This window comes from Cynara cardunculus, assembly GCF_001531365.2.
Source record: "Cynara cardunculus var. scolymus isolate 2C chromosome LG 12, CcrdV1, whole genome shotgun sequence".
Classification (NCBI taxonomy): domain Eukaryota; kingdom Viridiplantae; phylum Streptophyta; class Magnoliopsida; order Asterales; family Asteraceae; genus Cynara; species Cynara cardunculus.
Genome location: NC_037539.1, coordinates 8523560 through 8544705, shown reverse-complemented (window position 1 = coordinate 8544705; position 21146 = coordinate 8523560). Strand labels below are relative to the sequence as shown.

Below are 21146 nucleotides of genomic sequence, written 5' to 3'. Positions count from 1 at the left end.
GATTTTTAACAAAGAGATTTGTTTAGCCATATATCTTGAAGACACCATTTTGTCACTATCCCTGGTCCGAACACCACATAGAGATATGGATGCAAAGCTATAATATAGTGCAAAGGTGAAGTCCGAGAGGAATACCTTCAAGATAAATGGTGGGACCGGTCCTTCCACAGCTTTGTCTGCTGGATTTCGTGTTTACGTTTTACCCCAAATCTTACACCCGTGCTACCTTTATTATTTTGCTTTATTACTCTGCTTTATTATTCTGCTTTATTATTCTGCTTTATTACTCTGCTTTATTATTCCGTTTTATTATTCTGTTATATTACCTGTGTTAACTTGGATTCAAACTGAAGTCTTCGCTTTCGTCTTCTGAAATCTTTTCTTTTATTGGACTCTTATTTAACTTTTGCTCCAATCCCTGTGGACGATATTCCGGTACTTGTACTACTTTATTACTTGAAAAGACGACGTTGAGCCGTATTGTATACTTGCTTTGTGGCCCAATTTCATTAAGTCTAAAGGTAAATGATTTGACCGACCAATAAACCCTAAATAATAAAGTACAGTTTTATTCTAATGAATTTCTTTTTCTCAATTGATGTATTGAAATTTTAATTATTTTTATTTTGATTGCTAATTAACTGATGTTTGGTACCTATTTTATTTGAATTTTACATGTAAAATTTAAGATGGGTATCACTTTGTTACATTTTTTACGAATGATCGTATGAAAATAAGAGTTAAGATGATAAATATACAATCAATCGTTGTGTAGAAGGTGAGTAAATAAACGCCACTAGTAAATATGGATACGATTATGAGTTTGTTATTACAATTTACTTTACTTTTTTATTAATATTTTAAACACGTGTATATGTATTTTAGACGTTTATAAATTATCAAATTGAGTAACTTAATAGATTACATATAATGACTGTAACAGCCAGGGACCATAACCTATCTACAAGATTTCCAAATCTTTAGGATGTTTTTCAAGTGTTCTAATACTAAGGGGTCGTTTACTAAATGTTTATCCGGGTAAGCGCTTATCAAGTTACATTACCTTACCGGATGAATATGGTAAGGACCAAAAATCTTACCCGGTCAGAGGAAGACAATGATCGAGAATCTTACCCGGTAAGTGTGGACGACGATTCTTACTATGGTAAGCACTTACTGGGTAAATTGTTACATACGATGTCGTTTTGATGGACTAAAGTCTTACCCGGTAAGTAAGTGGTACTGTTAAATTTTACCGGTTAGCATTTACCGAGTAAGTGTTTCGTAAACGGTCCCTAAATCTCAAAATTATGCACCCACTTTCCTTGAACACCCCTCAAGACACATGACGATGAATAATGCCAGTTTTGACTCGCACTTGAATGTTCATTGATTTCTCTTAGATATTCATTTCCCTTCAAAAGAAATGATTTAAGTTACCCCTGATCTGATTCGATTTGAATGTTATAATTTATCACTCTCGCAAAAACAGAAAGTGTAACAATTGATATTGCACAACGACTTGTTCTGCAATAAAGAATATATTTATGCATCTGTGTGTTTCGAGATGGGCCAGAAGAAAAGCGTATGTAGCCAATAATGAAACCAGTGTAAAGTGTAAATCAGTGTTTGTATTTTCTTTCCTTCAACAGTTCAACTCTATAGTTTCCAAATACGGAGTACATGATTATGTAAAAACGTCATATCAGAACAACCGAAGCCATATAAGTTGTATTTTATCAAGTAAACAAAGTACAAAATATGAAAGATTGACCTTTTCTTACAATAATTAAGAAAAACATTCAATCGTTACATTAAGTAAAAACTCAAACAAACTTAAGACCATCTATCAAACATTTATCTACTAAGTGCTTATCGGGTCATTTATCTTATCAGATCACGAACCGAGAACCTTACCTGGTGAAAACATTGGCAAGAACCAAAAGTCTTACACGGTAAGTGAGGGTGTCGGCTGACGACTCTTATCCGGTTAGGGTTTACCTGGTAAATTGTTATATGATGGAGTAGAATCTTACCCGATACAATAAGTAAGAGTGTTGATTTTTACCAATAAACGATTGGAGATACGGCCCATTAGTTATATTTTAAAATTTGACGAATTAAACATTTTAAAACTATTTTTACTTTTAATAGAAAACAAACTAAGGGGCTGTTTGGCAGTTGCTGAATGATTTAGTTCAGAATAGTTAAGAGGTTAGAATGGCTAAGAGGATCAGAATGGTTAAGTGCTGAATGAAACAAGGCTGTTTGGTAATTGTTCTCTGAATGATAGCAAATTACCATTTTAACCCTAGTTATGATTTAGTACTGAATAAACCAACATACAATTACCAAAGATGATGTTTCTTCATATCAGTATCAAATCCTCAAGAAATTGCAAAATGTCGATAATCCAATCATTATTAACATTGTTACAAACATGAAATAAGCAATAAACACCATCAATTTCTAAAGAAAAATGATAAATTCCCTAAACCAAACCCTAGATTTATGCAAGATCAACGACCTGCTGGAAGAGGCGGAGAGGCGACGAGCGACCAGGCGGCGAGCCGACGAGCGACGATGCGGCGAGGCGGCGAGCGACGAGGCGGCGAGCGACGAGGCGGCGAGGCGACGAGAGACGAGGCGGCGAGGCGACGAGCGACGAGCGACCAGGCGGCGAGGCGACGAGCGACCAGGCGGTGAGGCGACGAGCGACGAGCGACCAGGCGGCGAGGCTACGAGCAACGAGGCGGCGACGAGCGACGAGGCGGCGACGGCGACGTGGGGTGGGGGGAGGGAAGACCGGCGATGTGTGCTGTTGGTGGTTATGGAAGACCGACAAGATGGGGGGAGAAGACGGTGATGGAGGGGGGAAGAAGGAGAGCATAGTTGGAAAAATGAACATCTGAATGGTTTAGTTAGGTATAGGATGCAAAATGGTTAAGAGCCAATTGTCACCATTAAGAGGTTCTATTTTTTTTGCCAAACAGCCTCTGCCTCTTAGCGATTAAGAGGCTGCCTCTTAATGTCACCATTAAGAGGCAAACAAACAGCCCCTAATACTTGATCCTCATCCATCCATTTTAAGACTATTTTTACTCTGCATTATGTCATCTCACAAGAATGATATAACTCAAAAAATGAGAAAATTTGTGAGTAGTTAAAAACTAAACTTGACTTGAACCATGGACGGACCTATGTATGTAGTATAGGTGGCACGTGACACCGTATTATTTCTCCGTCGAAGGGTAAAAAATTTGGTTTCGTGAACGGTGCAACCGTATTAATTTGGTGTGTGCCACCGTATGTATTTTGAAACTACAATGAGAACAAGTTTTATTTGGTAGAGTTGGTTTGAAAGGCTTTTATTCCACCTCAAACCCAAGTCCGAATCATGTTAGTGTCATTTTCTTAATCAAACAGTGCCATCGTTTGAAAAAAATTCCGTATATTTGTTTCTTATAGTTAAACGATGTCACCGTTTGAAAAAAATTTCCTATATTTTTTTCTTATGGTCAAATAGTGTCACCGTTTATAAAAAAAATTCTGGGTCATTTCCTGACTTGAACTCAATTGCAATTTTTTAAACTCGGAACATGTTTGAAGCTTGAACCAAACTCGAACTCTAACTCAAATTTGAATCAAGTTCAAACCATTCTCATCCATTAAAATTTATGAAATTTTATGGTAATCTCTTAAAAATTATAAAATTTAGAGGTGTTCTCTTAAATTTTATAAAACTAACATGATGCACCTCAAACTTCACCTTCAAAAAGACAAAGTTACTAAATGTATTCACCTCCCTCTTTTTTTATAAGAGCTCTTCATCATTCATTTACTATCTCTCTTACAATGTGAGACAACTTTACCAACACTTCTATAGTTTTTTTTTTGTCTTTTTTTAGTTATGATTTTAATATTAAAATAATTGACTAGTTATTATAGTTAAAAAAATGCATAATTTTGTTCAAATATCTAAAAGTATAAAACATTTTTATTATATTATATTATACAAATTATATAATAAAACTGGTTATATTTTAAAACTAATTATATAAAAAAAAATTGAGTATCTCACGAGCTTTCTAAGTCGAGTATTGGGTAGTTCAACTCGACTCTTTAATATGTCGAGTCGAGCTCGAGTTCGTGCCGAGCTTATTCGAATCGAGTGTTGACCAAATTGATATCGAGTAGCTGACCAACTGTCTCATATCAGTTACACCCCTAGTTCCAAGTCAATGGACACATTTTTGTAAGGTTTTGCTTACTAAGCTCTATCTCATTTAATCTAATTTGTGTATATGGAATTGCAAATTGTTTTTATTTTGTTGTTTTCGTAACTTAGAATTTAATTTGATATAGATATTTGTTGCATTTTAATGATCTTAAATCTGAACTGAGGTCTTTGGTGAGAGGTGTTTTTGATTCTATTCCCTAATTGATGAAATTTCATGAAATAAGGCTTAACACTGTTCCATCACCAATGCTACCGCCTAAGCAAGGCTTCACCATTTCTGGTTTGAACCCAGCCTTTACGACATGGAAATGCAAGGACAGGCTTGTCCTGTTATGGCTTGGCTCGACACTCACCAATTCATTACTTGGTCATGTGGCCCGTGCCACTACCACTTCCGAGGTTTGGCTTATGCTTGAGCAGATGTTTCTTGCACAAACTAGGGCACGCCAAATGCACCTCAAACAACAGCTTCAGACACTTTACGAAAGGTACCATGTCAATTCTTGAGTATGTCGAGAAGAAGTGTGCCATCTCGAATTCGTTGGCTGAATGTTTGACGATTGTCTCAGATGAGGACTTTGTGTCCTTTCTTTCATCTGGCTTCGGCCCGGAATACGGGTCTTTCGAATCATCGCTCAACATTTTAATTAAATGGGAAATTTCAACACGAATGCGCATCATCATATCCACCTCGTAGGAACTACGAGATTACCCCAAGGACCCCTTCCATTTTTATATCACATATCCTATTTTGACACCAAGAAACGAATTCTAGAAATAGAAAAGAATGTGGTATGTTGGGAATGTGCTCCTACGTGGTTGCGTATGTTTTTCTACATTTCCAAACGTTGGCTTATTCTCTTTACATTAAAGTTGCTTAACTCCTTAAAGGGAATTCACTAGACCATTTGGTCTAACCATCGTTTTTCAAAACTAAACCATTTTCAGGGAAGTTTTATGGTGAGAGTGACTCGAAGGGAGAGGAAAGGCTTGACCCATCAAGTGGATGGCTTGTCGATACAGTTTCCAATTGTCTTCAGTTTTTTTTTTAAATAATTCTTCATCGTGGAGGTATTTTATTCGCTGCAAACTTTGCTGAGGTATTGAGAAACCTTGTACTTGTTATATTTGGTGCTGATTTGGCTTCAGTTTATGAATATCGTTATTTTTGAATTTGGGCTATTACACAAGCTTAGTTGTTTTTTAGGCTCCTAAAAAAATCCAAGAAGACGACTGCTGGTAAATGACGAATACAAATCTAATGAAAAGAGTAAAAGGTGTGCTACTAAACAAAAATAAGTATGTGATTAGGTCGTATTGTCATTAAATATAAACCTCCTCTGATTTCATATCGTTTTGAAAGAATTTCATATGGTTGTGTGAAATTTTGTGTTCAAGACCGACAAGGTGCTGGCTACTTAGCCTATTGAATGGGGAGATGCATGCAAGTCATAACTAACTGATACAATTTCATTATGTTACCTAGCCAAACCTGCCACCTACGAAGGAAGGAACTCAACAGGTGATCTGTCTGCAAGAAAGGCTTATTGAATGTGTATAATAGGTGAGTTCAATATTGAAAATTTGATGAAAATAGCCAATTTCACGAGTGGTTTCGCTTTTTAGCCATTCGATTAAACAAGTGGTTTCACTTTTTAGCAATGACAAATTGGATACCACAAGTACCAAATCTACAATAAACATATCATAGGGACCTCGGTCAAAAAAAAAAATATCAAAATACAGGGACCAAATCCACAATTCACTTTTTTACGTGAAAATACATATTAATATGGGTTTGAGACTTTAAAATAAAAATGTTATCTTAATTATGAATTTTTTTATTAAAAATAATGATAGAGTATTTTATTAAGACTCAAGGATAGTTTAGTAAATGATAATTACATTTAAGATATTATATATGTAAAATAAAAATAGATAATATATTTTAATAAAAAATAAAAATGAGATGTTTTATCTCTAATTTTATTGTGTTTATCAGTTAGTTATGTAAATTCAAAAATAACACTTTTTGATTTTATAAAATTGAAATTACAAGATAACCATCATGGTTTGTAAAAAATCCAAATTTGTTCCCTTCTTCTACCAGAAGTTAATTTTTTTTTTGTTAAATTAAAGACATTTTCATCTTTTTATCATTTTTTTGTCTTTTACACGTTAAAGAACCATAGGGACCAAAATTACATGATTGATTTTAATTAGGCAAAAGAAAACGATAAACGAACTAAAATACTTCTCATTTGATGGAGTTTTTTATAGCCATTAAAGGGAGAGACCAAATTCGAACGTTTTTACAAACCACAATGGACTTTTAGTAATTTTAAAACTATAGAAACGAAAATTGTTATTTTCAACAAACCACAAGAACCAAATGTGTATATATCCAAATTCTATGTTTTAATAAGGCCCAATAGATAGGCTAATGGTCCGTTAACAAAAAAGCCCATTGTAATGAAAGTCCAATTACATATGAACCTACTATATACAATATACATAATACTTGAGTTAGGGTTCCGTTTTTTGGTCAGCCAACTACCGCAAAACGCTGCTGAACGGAGGAAAAATCCAGGTTCGTTCTACAAGCGGCTTACTTCCATTCGATCGATGAATTGATGCGTGATTTAATGTAGAATTGTTATGATATGCTTGTCGACAATTATGTTTTTTTGTTCATGTCGAGTTTTCTGCATTAATTGTTTGTTCGTGTAAGCAGGAGTGTTGTATAATGCTACTGTGTCTGTACAGTTCAGTTATTTTTTTTGCATTCTGTTATAATTTCGTACTACTTTTTTATTTTTATTTTAGAAGCTTTCTGGTGTTTGAAATGTCATTTCCCCAGTAGCGGGAATTAGGTTTTGATGTTTAAATATGATTGGATCGATTTCATTAGCTGATAGGCAGATGTTTAGTGTTTTAGAATTCAGGTATTACAGTATTTGGGGGATATGTGATCAGCTTCATGTATTAGATTACTACACTGATATGAGGGTTTTAGGGTAGTTAGGGCATATTATATTCCAACTGCATACGCTAGTTAGCCCATTAACTTAATTATGCAGGTTTTGGTAATTGAAAAGTTCATATCGTAAATGAGGATAGTATGTATTTTTGAGATGTAATTCCCTTAAAATACTGCAAGAATTCAAAATCAGGGAGCTCTATCGTAGCTGAGCCTTTAAATAAATAATTAAATGAACAAAAATAGACTAGCTGCAATTCCTATGAGCAGCTGTTCCAAGAATTATGCTTATGGAACGAGGATCTTATTGCTACCCAAGATGAAATGTTTACCGAATCATATGGCCATAGCTTTCAGTTCATTGATTTATAGGCTAGGAAGTTGCTTGTTGCTACCCTTTTGTGTTTTGAGTATTGATAATACCTGTAAAACTTGTGGTGTTGTATAAGGTAATATATTGATTTGTACTTGAATGAAATTCTGTTTTCAGCACAAAATGGCTCCAAAACAGCCAAATACTGGACTCTTTGTGGGTCTAAACAAAGGACATGTTGTGACCAAGAAGGAACTAGCACCACGCCCTTCTGACAGGAAAGGGGTAAGTAATCAATCGTGTAGTGCCCATGTGGCCATTTATAAGAACATCTAAATCGTAATATCGGGCGTCTTATTTTGCCTTTTGGTTTGTTTAGAAAACAAGCAAGAGATCACACTTTGTGCGAAACCTTATCAGAGAGGTTGCTGGRTTCGCTCCTTATGAGAAGAGAATTACTGAACTTCTGAAAGTTGGAAAGGACAAACGTGCCCTCAAAGTGGCCAAGCGRAARTTGGGCACWCACAAGAGGGCAAAGAAGAAGCGTGAGGAGATGTCCAGCGTTCTCCGCAAGATGAGGTAACTCCCAAACTTTACTTTTGTTATGCTTTATGGTAAGTGCTATGTTATATCCGAGTATGATTCATTTTCTTTCTATGAAAATGTTATGTGGTTTTTGTAGGTCTGGTGGAGGTACTGAGAAGAAAAAGTGAGTTTTTGTTGTTGAGAACATAAAGATCTATTGAGATTTTACGTTGAATAGAGTAGCGGTTTTGGGTATTTGTTGAACCTCCTTGTATTATGTTTATTTCGACTAGACTCATTTATGCAGACCACATTAGTTCGTCCTTGCTCTGTGATTTGCCAATGGTTACTTGATTATATTTTCAACTTTGGTTTTCTGCGTCTTGTTTGGGACTATGGGCAGTAAAACTGCTGGGGGTCGAAATCTGTATATTTTATTGTTTCTTTTTGTAATATAAATACGTTTTGCAACCTGCCTTTGGTCCTCCAAACTGATGAATTTGTAGATCAGTGACCACCCGTAGCATCTAAGGGGTCGTTTAGTAAGCGCTTACCTGGTAAACAGTTATCGATAAGAGTAACAATTCTCACTTATCTTGTGGGATAATATTCTTGGCCATTGTTGTTAAGCATCTTTTCATCAGTAAGCCCTAGCTAGGTAAGGGGCTATTTGGTTGGTTTTCTATTTATGGATGTTTACCTAAACGCCTACCCGGTAAACACTTATGAGTAAAATTCAACATTATTGCTTACTTACCGGGTAAGATTTTATTCACTAAAACGTCTTGTATGCAACAATTTCTTCTGGTAAGCGCCAACCATTGTAAGAGTCCTCATCCTTACTTACCGGGTAAGACTTTCGATTTTTGTTTTCACTCTTACTGGGTAAGATTATTAGCCCTTACCATATTCATCCGGTAAAGTAAAATTACTTGGTAAATGCTTACCCGGGTAAGCGTTTGGTAAACGGCACCTTAGAGGTCTAAAAACTTACACATATTCAACAATTAATCGTAAAATAATACTTAATAAGTAGTTTTATATAAAAAAAAAACCAATTTTTTTTAAAATAAATACGTCCGACTTCAACTCTATCTCCAATCACTATTCTATTTTAACAATTACAATAGTAATTATGTTATCAAATATTATATAAATGCACCATCCTAATATATTTTTATAAAAATATAAAAAATCATAATAATTTTAACACATTGAATAAAAACAATTAAAATAGTATACATATTTTTTAAATATTAAACTTTAAAACTTTCTCCAAATTTAAAGACATATACATTCTCTTTGATTTTTTCTGTACCTTAATTTACATTTAACCATCATTATTGTAATTCAAAGAAAACCTTAAAATCTTATATTTAAATTGTCTATTTTACGCATTAGAAAATTGTAGTGTTGAATGTATAGACAAATTTATACAACTTCATATATTTATTCATCATCATTACGAAATTTACATCTGAATTATATAATTAGCATTCATTTAAATGAAAATATGTCATTGACGGTATTTAACATATTTAAATCATATTAAAATACATCAATTAAAAGAGGTGATGATTGGTTTGGTAAGGATCGATTAGGAGAAAGAAAAAATTAAGGTTAATCAATTAAGTAACATCGTTGCTGAAGGTTAGGGAATATTAAGAGACAAATAAAAGGTTATGAGTTGTTTGAAAGTTGTTGAATGGTTTGATGGAGAATGATTAAGTGGTCAAAATGATTAAGAGATTCTCGTGATATAGTTTAAAATGAAATATAATTGTTTGGTAATCGTTTACATTGAAATTAAGGCGCTTAATGGTTAAGGGAGACATAGGATACAAAATCATTCAGAGGGTTTTAGAAACATTAAGAGACAGTCTTTTCTTTTGTTAAACAAGATTTATCTTTTAACGATTGAGATACTGATTTTTAATAGAACTATTAAGAGGTAAACAAACAGTCGGTTAATATATCTGTTAGTGGATAAAAAGATAAAAAACATAAGTGCTTTAAACCTGTGTAATTAAAATGGGGCCTTTGTATGGTGTGATCCTCACCCCACAAGAATGGTATAACTCAAAAAATTGGCCCTCTCGTAACCATCGGTTTCCCGTTTACGTTATCGGAGAAGGGACCGGAGGATCCTCCTTCCGAAAAACTCGATTTTAGAAGAATCGGTTCCAAGTCAACGTATAAGGTTTTGCTTTACTAAACCTCTATCTCATTACATCTAATTTCTGAATGTGGAATTGTGATTTCTTTCTCTTTTGATGTTTTGGTAACCCACGACTTAATTCGATCTAGATGTTCCTTGCATTTTAATGATCAAAAAATTTGAGCCGATGCATTTGGTAAGAGGTGTTTCTGATTCATTTGACGTAGATTTTATACCCTAATCGATCAAATTTCAGGAAGTTACACCGGTTAATCGTTTATATGGCCATGAAATCAGTGAATTTTGACAGTACTTGCAAATGTATGTGCGTATTTCACCTGTAGGGGTTGGTTGCAAATTTGTACATCGGTGTAATCCGACGATCTTCAAATAGAAAGGGGTTTTGTTTTTGCAATTGACCCAAATTGATGCAATTTGTATGATGTTAATATAATTGAGATCTGTAGGTAAACATTGAAAATTTTCTGTATTATGTTTAATTGATGAATTCTAAACAAAGTCGTGGTTGGGTCCAAGCACATGTTTTGACCAAGTTAGCATTCAAATCGACTTGATTTGCGTTTGTACATCCATATGTTAGTTCACGACCTTAAGATTAATGGTTTATCTGAGATCCATTTCACAACATCAATCAATGTTTTCTTCATTCCTTAGACCCAAGTGATGTAATTTGGATCCTGTAATCAATAAGCAAAAAAAGAAACTTTACGAACTGACACAGACTTGATGAATCCGAAATCCGAAGACCGAATTAACTTGAAACAGTATGTGGGGTGTGTGTGTGTTGTATATATAATGCTATTCATATTGAGATGTGCTTCTTTTGCAATTCCAAATATTGCTTTCAGGCCAGTGTTTTAATTTAAACCTGCAAGGATGTGTGTAAAGTAGCAGCTGTAGTATGTTGTAAAACATGCTCTTTAAATTTTACAGGTGGTTGCAACAGTATGGAACTTATGGAAAGTGGGTCAGAGGGTTCATGTGAAACTTTTTTTACACAATCATCATTGATTAGTGGTCTCCCAGATGACATTGCTCTAACCTGCTTGGCAAGGATTCCTCGTAGATATCATTCCCTCCTCAAATGCGTTTCAAGGAAATGGCGAGATTTGGTTTACAGTGAAGAGTGGCATTCCTATCGTCAAAAGCATAATTTGGCTGAGACTTGGATTTATGCTTTGTGTAAAGATAAATTGGAACAACTTTGTTGTTATGTGTTAGACCCGAACATGCCAAAGAAAGGTTGGAAGCGTATCCCTGACCTCTCACCTTCTTGCTCGAAAAGAAAAGGTGTAGGCTTTGAAGTGTTGGGGAGAAATATATACTTTTTGGGCGGATGTGGTTGGATTGAAGATGCCACTGATGAAGTTTACTGCTATGATGCCAGTAGGAATGCATGGAGTGAAGCTTCTCCCTTGTCAACTGCAAGGTATTATTTGTTGATTCTTAATTAATGCAACCTATTATGGAAAATTGTCAAAATCTTTTCTAATGCAAATAATATACATACAAATTGACATCATATTTGTCTTGTGCATATTTTCACACTCCATTTCTTTTAGTCTTTGGAACTATGGTTGATGTTGTCTTTATTTCCCACATGACTCCCTTTACGAACATGTGAACTTAGAATAAACCTCCTGCTGATCAGTGATATCATTTTTGTACAGTGTGGTCGGTATCTCAAACTTTCGTATATATGAATACCAGTCTACTTGTAAAAATGCAGATAAGTATATATTTGAAATTTTGAGCAGGCAGAAAATAGCGAAAGAAAAATTACAGTTGGCAGAGAATAGTAGTTCTCTAGTTTTTGTCTACTGAAGTGTGCCTTTTCCCACTTGACATACGTGTTGCTTGTTTACAAAAGAAGGATGACTACAATTGTCCCGAATGCCAATCACTCTTTTCTTAGACATGAAAACGTTTTGTATATATTCAAATGTGTAGATAGATATATGCGAGGTTATGACATTCATAGCATAACTTCCTTAACGTCCTCTCTTCTTTATTGCCATTAGTGATCTCTGGTTGTGCTGTTGTATTTTTACAAGAGTAAACATGCCTCGCTGCTATGACCGTGTTTATATTAATTGGTGTTAGAGAACCTGTTAAATTTGCGGAAGTACTCGACTGAAGATATACTGTGTCGATGTGATTAGGATGTTGCATGAGTATAAATGAACAGAACCAGATCAAACAGAAACTAAAAATTAGGAAGAGTGATAGCAAAGAACTGGACCAGGAGATGTCAGTTCCATCCTAGTTAGGGACTGTGAACTCAAAACCTTAACTTTAGGGTCTTCTTACATTTTTTCTTCATTTTACTTTTTGAGGTCTTCCTAGAACATCTTATATGGATAACCTACGAAGCATATATGCTGCCTAGAGCATGTTCACCAAATCATACATATGCACCCTTGTCAATCCGTCTTGTTAAATAAAAAGGTGAAAATAGAACTGCTCTGGTATGCTTAACGGGTGTGTTCCCTAAAATATAGGAATCAAGAACTGGACTATATGTCGTAGGTACATCTTAAATTTGTTGGTTTTGTCAGCTTGGACTTGACTTACTAAAAAAACCAAACCGAACATCTAGAAAATGCCACTCAGAACTCAGAAGTAGAGTCTGGTTTGGACCAACTTACTCGCATCCCTAATTGTTATCTCAGATGCGGACACCGAATATTTTTCTAGCGGGGGCACAAAGTATTTAACATAATGTAGAATAAAACACAAATTAATCATAAAAAGTACAGTTTAATCAAAAAATGACATACAAGTGGTATTTGGCAACACCCAGTTGGTTTTTCCTTCTTTCTGCTGCTGTGAGCCTGTGACCAAAAAATTAAAAAAATAACAAAGGGGTTCGAACTTGCAACCTGTAATGCCATATGGAATGACACTGTCAATAGGATGCAACCACTTTTTGTTAACTTAGGGGAGCACACATCAAATTAAAGCTGCTAATAGGGTAGGGGCATAGCACCCTAATTTCTTCCCCTGTTGCATCGGGACAATAGGGTAGGGGCATAGCACCCTAATATTAAATCCGCACGTATGTGATCTAATGAACAAATTAAGTGCTGGTGAGCAAAGATTATTCATTTATTTGGTTTTGCCATTTTCTTCAGGTGTTATTTTGCTTGTGAAGCAATTGATGGTAAAATGTATGCAATTGGCGGGCTAGGATCAAAATCGAGCGACCCACATTCCTGGGACACTTTTGATTCCAACATGAACTCATGGGCATCTCATATGGATCCTAACGTTGTTCCTGAAATCGAAGATTCTCTAGTTCTAGACGGAAAAATTTACATACGATGTGGGTCTTCTGCTGTATCTTCTCACATTTACGCGGTCGTGTATGATCCACTGAATGGCACGTGGCAGCATGCTGACTCCGACATGGTCTCTGGCTGGCGGGGTCCAGCCATCGTAGTAAACGAGACCCTTTATGTATTGGACCAGAGTTCAGGAACCAGAGTGATGGTATGGCGAAAAGATACTCGAGAATGGGAAGCATTTGGGAGATTATCATCTATACTTACAAGACCACCTTGTCGGCTTGCTGCAATCGGTAATAAGATATTTGTGGTCGGAAAGGGGCTTAGCACCGTGGCTTTTGATGTCGATAAGGCTGCAAATATGGATGGAGTGTTGGTTAGTACTTCCGCACCAAAGTTACCTTCTGACGACGATGTAATTAGCTGTAAGTCTGTTTCTTTATGACTTTTTTTCTCGCATTCGGTAAGACTAAGTTTTGTTCAATTGTGAACCGTACCTATGTCTAGCTCGAAATACGATTACTACATGAACGATGGATTTGGGATCGTCAAACCTGTTGTAAATGTTAAAATTTCACCTAAAATCTATGCATCATGTTTATGTGGATTTTGTTTGTTGGGTTTGGTCCGGAATGTTTGGCACGCGGGAGGGACATTATACCGAGACACGATGGACTTGAGTAAGACGAAAATGCATTTTTGTCGACTAAAACAGGTGGAACAAAACTCATGGAGACGAGACAATATTAGTAAATTACTAAACTATCTCTGTTAATCAAAAATTTTCCAGAATTCTTTCACCCGCCTACCTCATCCTCGCAGGTCAAGTCCACTTTCATCCTGTCCGGTCCTCTCCCAGCCATATCAAACGCATTAGGGAAGTAAAAACATGTGAGCAATTACAAATAATCTGAAGTCATAATTAGAGATGCACGGAGCCCGAGCCTTCCATATTCTGGTTCCAATTTCCCGATGACTTGATGATCCTGGTTTCAATTTATCAATGAGCATGGTTCCGATTTATCGACGAATCTGGTTTCGATTTCCCCATGACTCAATGAACCCGGTTTCAATTTATTGATGACTCAATGAACCTAGTTTCAATTTGTCGATGAATTCACTCAAAAGCTTCAATACACTCAGGATTGACTCGAGTTCGATCTTAGTTCATCATTGATTTTCGTTGGAATTGGCATAACGTGCTCATAAGGATTGTGATTAGGAGGACATAAGGGTATATGATGAGATCGGATTCAATGGTCCCTAGAAGAAAACAGAAGGGGCGATGGGTATGAGTCATCTATCGAAAATGGCTTGAAAATGGGTTGTCGGAGGTGGAAAGAAAGTAATGAGCGGTGGTTAGTGAACCTGCCGGGACTTTTTTGGGGGACGACGAACTACTCAAACATACAACATGTATATTATCTTTAATGTTTTTAAGAAAAAAATGTAAAATGACCATATTACCCTTAATTTAACATGGCAAAGGTTAGTGGAGTTAGGACCGAGGGACTCAATCCGTAAATAAAATGAAACCATGATAACTATACATGTAGTTATTTTATTTGAGGGACGCAATCCAAAATTTTAGATAACCATAGGGACGAAATTTGTAATTTACTCAAAATAAAATTAATAATGCAAGGGAAAATAGAATCCAACACTAGGGCTGTAAATGAACTGAACGAACACGAAATGATGTTTGTTTATGTTCGTTCATTCAACTTAACCGACTAAACGAACAAACGCGAACGGTAAACGAACGAAATTCTTTGTGTTCGTGTTCGTTCGTTTAGAAATCATGTGTGTTCGTGTTCGTTTATATTCGTTCGTTAACATGCTAAACGAACGGGTCTAAACGAACATAAACGATGAAAATGTAAAAAGTTCAAATAAGCAAAATGATGATAAAATTTAAATCTAAATAAATTCTAAAAAGTTAAAACTTAAATAAATATTATTTGAATTCAAACTAAATAAATAAAATATTATATATAAACGAACGTAAATGAACAAATGTTCACGAACATAAATGAACGAACGAGACTCTTATTCATGTTCGTTCATTTAACTAAACGAACAAACAAATTTGTTCATGTTCGTTCATTTATTAAATAAACGAACATAAACGAATTTCCCATCGAACGGTTCACGAACCCGTTCGCCGAATGTTCGATTCGTTTACAACCATATCCAACACGGGACCTCTTCCATTCAAAACTAATGTCATAAGCGGAGCCACGTTAGTCATCTAATCTTTATGATATAAAATGAAATATTTAAAGTTAAAGTTATTTATATATTATTAATTCATAATTGTTATTTGATAAATGTTTGTTGTATATCTATTAATTTAACATTTAACAATCATGGATAAGTATCTGATAAAGAGGAAATCAATCAGTGATTCATAATTTATGTTAAATAAGAAGAATCTGCATGGCTGTAAACACAAGTCCTATAAAAAAAAATTCATCGTTGAATCTGTAAATGTTGCATTTCAACAATTCTTTATCATCGTATTTGTCATTTTCATAAATTAATAATTATGTTTATTTTGTTTGGTGCTCGCTCTCGAACAAATTTTTAACTCCGCCCCTGCAGTAAACACCTTAAATATAATATCTCGATAATATTAGAATACTATGTTTATAGATCAACTAAAAGAATAAAACAGTAACATAATATAGTGCAAAATGAAATATAATATTAGAATACTATGTTTATAGATCAACTAAAAGAATAAACCAAATGTAAATGATTTTAAAATGCCAGCATAACACACAGGGTTTCTATTGGATCAAATTATCCTTTTAAAATGTTTTGCAGTAACTAATGGGCTTTTTGGTAGTTGCTGAATAGTTAAGTGGTCATAATGATTAAGAGACTAATGCAAAATGAAATATAGTTGTTTGACAATTGTTTACTATGAAATTAGAACGCTGAATGGTTAATGGAGGCTTAGGATACATAATTATTGTTTTAAAACCGTTAAGAGGTAGACTTTTTTTTTTGCCAAACAAGATTCACCTCTTAACGATTTAGAGACTACTATCTTTTAATAAAACTATTAAAAGGTAAACAAACAAGATATAGATTTGATTTACTCATTCCTCACCAATCAACCATGGCGAAATATTCTATGTTACCAATCAAACCCTTTTCCATTTCTCGGTAACTCAGCATATTCTTGTTCTTATTTGTCTGCTCAACTTTTTATCCTCCTTAATCTCATCGGCCATTATATATATATATATATATATATATATATATATATATATATATATACACTTGTAAACCTTCAATGCTGTTTCCTTCCAACTGAATCTTGGAGCCTGGGTATGCCATGGATGTCTCAGCTGCTGATCCTCCTTCATCACCTTCCATGGTAAGTTTATAGGACGTTTTTGGATGTCTTAACAAACTTTTTAGGACACTTTTGAAACCAAGTGTTCTATTCGTCCTGTTATACGACATTATTTGAAAAAGTCTCGTATACAAAGTTATGTTTATAAGACACTTCCTATTAAATAGCTAATAAGACCGTTTGTTTCCTAAAAAACTTGATAAGACGTACAAAATCATCATATGAACTTAGTATAACACTTTTAGACCAGAAGTATTTGATCTTATAAACTTATATCTGTATGTATAATATTGGGTCAAGGTTAGAAGTCAGATCTGCATACATCTTATCATCTACGACCCCAGTTCTAGATGATATATAATGGGTTTGTTTGGTTTAGTTTCTTCATTTCTTTAATTTTTGCAAATTCCATGTTTGGGTAGCAGCAAATGCAAGTGCAAAAATCCGATACCGATGGCCCATATCGCCTTCTCTATTGCTCGAGTAAGGGAAACAAATGGGGTGTTATGCAAGAGCTCGATAAGGGAGTAGAACCGAACGTGGGAGATTACGATAGAAGAAAAGCACTTCACCTAGCTGCGTGTGAAGGCTGTACCGAGATTGTTCTCCTGCTTCTCGAGAAAGGCGCCGATGTCAATTCTACGGATCGTTGGGGTCGCACCGTAAGCTCATTCTCTACCAAATGGAAAAACCGAGATCATGAAATTGTATATTTACTTACATGATTATATTTGCAGCCACTTTCGGATGCTCGTAGCTTAGGTCACTTGGAAATATGCAAAATCCTCGAGGCGCATGGAGGAACTGATCCGGTACTTCACTTCCTTAAACACGGGTTATTTAGCTAAACGATCTTCTTCGAGTAAAACCTTGGAAAAATACTAGAATGTTAGTTTATAGAAATGACTTCTAACCACAAGGGTGGTGCCTGATTGGTTTGAGCTTGACTCCAAAAGGTCAAAAGTACCAGGAGGTCACAGGTTCAAATCCAAGTAGAAATGAAAATCCCCTTGTGGCCACGGAGGTTCAAAATGTGGTGACTCTGGGAAGCAGGTGGTCTCCCTAGGATTAGTCGGCTCCATTCCGGTCATTAATGCTCAACAGTCTTTTTTTTATATTAATCTGGATATCCGACCCGGTATGCGAGCCGACTATAAATCAGATCATGTCATTTTTCTACAGGTTGGACGTGATTCCCAAACTCCGTGTTACCAAATTCATTACTCCGAAGTTCATATGAAAGAAGCAATTCTTATCGGCGAAGTAAATACTTCATTTCACTTCTTTTTTCAGAAAAGTTTGAACGAATCGCGTACTAAAGAAACCCGATAACGTGTGTTAATCATGCGACATATGACAGCAGGGTGCATTTGGTGAAGTTTATAAGGTAAAATGGCGTGGTACTGAAGTTGCTGCGAAGACAATACGGTCTTCAATTGCATCGAATGAGACGGTCAGGTGAGCGTTGACCTATCAAGTCAAACCCAGTACTTTTCGTACTAAACGTAACTGAATCAAATAAGCCCAGTATATCCCACTCTAAAATGATTGCTTCAAATGAGACAGTGACGTGAGCATTCACCAATGAAGGTCAGACCTAGTGGGGTCTTGTTTGGGGATGTAAGATGTATGTGGACCTGACCTGACCTGACCTGAAAGAGGAGAGAGAGAGAGAGCAGTTGTTTCCGAGAAGACCCAACTAGTGAGAATTGTGTGAACCAATGAAAGTGAAAACATAAAGAAAGATGTGAGTGAGCAACAACAATATAAACAAAGGCAAGTACAAGAAAAAATTAGCATGCTTGACGGTTAAAAGTCACATATGAACGCATTAATACTCATCTAGCCATTCGAGCTTTACGTTTTCAAACGTGTTACAGGAAAGCATTTTTGAAGGAACTCGCGTTATGGCAAACGTTGCGCCATCCGAACATAGTGCAGTTTCTTGGGGTTTTGACGGACTCGGACCGCCTCATTTTCTTAACCGAGTATCTACAAAATGTTGGTATTCTTGTTTTTGCATAAGTTGTTTGCTAATGTTTAGCGTATCTGGTTTTCTCCCTTTCTCGCTAGCTCTTCATGGAAACAACCGCTCTACTATTTGGGGTAGAAGTCACCCCACCCGGATCCCACCTCCAAGTGGGATATACTGGGCTCATTTGGTTTGACTACTAGGTCAACCCTTTTGTGGTTATTTTCTTTCTAGACTAATATTTCCTTAAAACATGGGAATTTTTAGGGAAGTTTGTATGATATTCTAAAAAAGAAAGGAAGACTTGAACCGGTAACCGCTGTTTCTTATGCTTTGGACATCGCAAGGTATCATCTGTTTCCTTAGTGTTTGAGATATACTGAGTTCGTTTGGTCTGATTTGATTTCATCTGTCACGCAAACGATTCAAAATTCAATGTTATGATTTTGAAGTTTGACACAAAAAACACGTTACTTTTAAAATCTGCAGGGGTATGAATTATCTTCATCAACATAGACCTCATGCTATAATACACAGGGATTTGACACCAAGGTAAGTACCTGATCAAATCAACTTACAACCATGGTCAAAATTATTGGTAGCCCACAACTTAAGACTTATAACGAGTTCAAAAATCTAATGTTCTATTAATCTTGAAACATCATTTCTTTCTGATGGGGAAATTTTGTTTCAGAAATGTACTGCAAGATGAAGCTGGGCGTCTGAAAGTCACGGACTTCGGATTGAGCAAAATTGCGCAGGAGAAAGATGTTTACGGATACAAAATGACCGGAGGAACTGGATCATGTATCGGATTTTGCTACTTTTTTTTATAAATATATAAACAATGAAGTTTCTTGAAATCTTCTTTAGATCATACGATCCGTCTTTTTTTGTGATTCTTTCAGATCGATACATGGCTCCTGAAGTTTATCGTCGGGAATCGTATGGAAAGAGCGTTGATGTTTTCTCGTTTGCTTTGATTGTTCATGAAGTAAGTCCTACTCGGGGGTTGTTTGACTGGTTTTCCATTGAATCCCGTATGGATAAAACTGACCCTATAGATTAATGTGTCTGTATAGATTCGGATGGTTTTGTTTGGTGGAGTATTTTCATAGATGGATAGAGTGTGTTCTTTAATTGAAAGGGACATGTTTAGAAAACTTGACTTTCTACATAAAGTCCCCCTATAAACTTACTGAATATGCCACTTTTTTATATCATTAAGCACTGCAAAACAGTCAGATAGCTGAACGAGTAAGTTGTGAGTCCCATTAAGCTCATTAAGCTAATTCTCCTTCCTGGAAAGGTTTTGACTTCTTATGGTCAAATCAACCAATCTCAAAATGCAAAATTGGTGTAAATTGTCAAATTTTAGCGGAAAATCGAGGATAAAACTGAAAATCATGTTAAAGAGATTAGTAAAGGGGAACTTTTTAATCTTTAACACGAAATTAGTCGGCTAAATTTAGAGTTTTTTCTGTGTCATTTGACTTCAAAAGTCAAAGTATGCATAGTCTTCATCTTTACAATGTTCATTTGATCTGCTTATTCTGTATTGTTTGCATATTCAGATCTTGCATCTATATGTGGCTTTAGATGTTTCAGGGAAGACCATCTAATCGAGAAGAACCACCTGAGCACGTGGCGGACAAACGTGCATACGAGGATTCGAGGCCGCCTTTACCGTCATATTACCCGGAACGCATAAGGGAGTAAGTTACTTAAAGTGCTCGTTTCGTTTCATTAATGTAACTTGTGAGTGAATTTGGTACTCGGATGGAATTGGATTGGACTGGACCGGACGAGCGAGACTGAGGTAGGCAGGTGAAAAAATTCCGGAAGGTTTTAGCGTTCTAATTTGACATGGGTAGTATAGTGATTTACCAGTTTTATTCCATCTTCCTGATTTTTGTTCTACCGGATGACATGGAAAACCTTTGATTTTATAGGCTTCTAAAACAATGTTGGCATCGGAATCCTGCTGCGAGGCCAATGTTTGAAACTATAATAACAGATCTCGAGAGCATTTTGGAGAATGAACAACGGAAGGTGGGGATTGGATCTTGCCATAGCTGCTTAATCTTATGAGACGAGTTGTTACAGTTTGGAGATATGTTTTTTTGCATTTTGTACGTGTGCGCACGCACGCACACACACATATATATACATACACGCATATACATATATACCGTCTTTCAGTTCTTCATGTTGGTTTGTTGTATTATACAAATATGAAATGCTATGTATAAAGATGTGGATTATAAGATTTGTTTATCTCAT

General features: G+C 35.6%; 3 protein-coding genes across 4 annotated transcripts; all 3 read left to right on the top strand.

Moving 5' to 3' along the window:
- Positions 1-6758: 6758 nt before the first annotated feature.
- Positions 6759-8389, top strand: LOC112523007 (60S ribosomal protein L36-2-like). Its single transcript, XM_025132423.1, has 4 exons — positions 6759-6830; positions 7711-7818; positions 7913-8112; positions 8216-8389. Exons 2-4 carry the CDS (start codon positions 7717-7719, stop codon positions 8244-8246), a joined length of 333 nt encoding a protein of 110 aa, XP_024988191.1. The 5' UTR covers positions 6759-6830; positions 7711-7716; the 3' UTR covers positions 8247-8389.
- A 1776-nt stretch (positions 8390-10165) lies between these two features.
- LOC112523052 (F-box/kelch-repeat protein SKIP4) lies at positions 10166-14129 on the top strand. 2 transcript variants are annotated; one of them, XM_025132487.1, is made up of 3 exons: positions 10166-10258; positions 11171-11666; positions 13372-14129. In XM_025132487.1, exons 2-3 carry the CDS (start codon positions 11185-11187, stop codon positions 13967-13969), a joined length of 1080 nt encoding a protein of 359 aa, XP_024988255.1. In that variant the 5' UTR covers positions 10166-10258; positions 11171-11184; the 3' UTR covers positions 13970-14129. The 2 variants fall into 2 exon arrangements, with proteins under 2 accessions (XP_024988255.1, XP_024988256.1); XM_025132488.1 differs by lacking the exon at positions 10166-10258 and adding an exon at positions 10390-10412.
- A 2741-nt stretch (positions 14130-16870) lies between these two features.
- LOC112522864 (integrin-linked protein kinase 1-like) lies at positions 16871-20954 on the top strand. Its single transcript, XM_025132181.1, has 12 exons — positions 16871-16912; positions 17314-17553; positions 17629-17703; positions 18252-18349; positions 18772-18879; positions 18936-19053; positions 19131-19210; positions 19353-19415; positions 19558-19670; positions 19772-19857; positions 20472-20578; positions 20816-20954. Exons 1-12 carry the CDS (start codon positions 16871-16873, stop codon positions 20952-20954), a joined length of 1269 nt encoding a protein of 422 aa, XP_024987949.1.
- Positions 20955-21146: the final 192 nt, after the last annotated feature.

Bases quoted from the DNA above. Each gene is read 5' to 3' on its own strand.
- LOC112523052 (XM_025132487.1), top strand. From the start codon at position 11,185: ATGGAACTTATGGAAAGTGGGTCAGAGGGTTCATGTGAAACTTTTTTT. The intron at 11,667-13,371 runs GTATTATTTGTT...CATTTTCTTCAG, and splicing joins TCTCCCTTGTCAACTGCAAG to GTGTTATTTTGCTTGTGAAG.
- LOC112522864 (XM_025132181.1), top strand. From the start codon at position 16,871: ATGGATGTCTCAGCTGCTGATCCTCCTTCATCACCTTCCATG. The intron at 19,416-19,557 runs GTAAGTACCTGA...ATTTTGTTTCAG, and splicing joins CACAGGGATTTGACACCAAG to AAATGTACTGCAAGATGAAG. The intron at 20,579-20,815 runs GTAAGTTACTTA...TTGATTTTATAG, and splicing joins TACCCGGAACGCATAAGGGA to GCTTCTAAAACAATGTTGGC.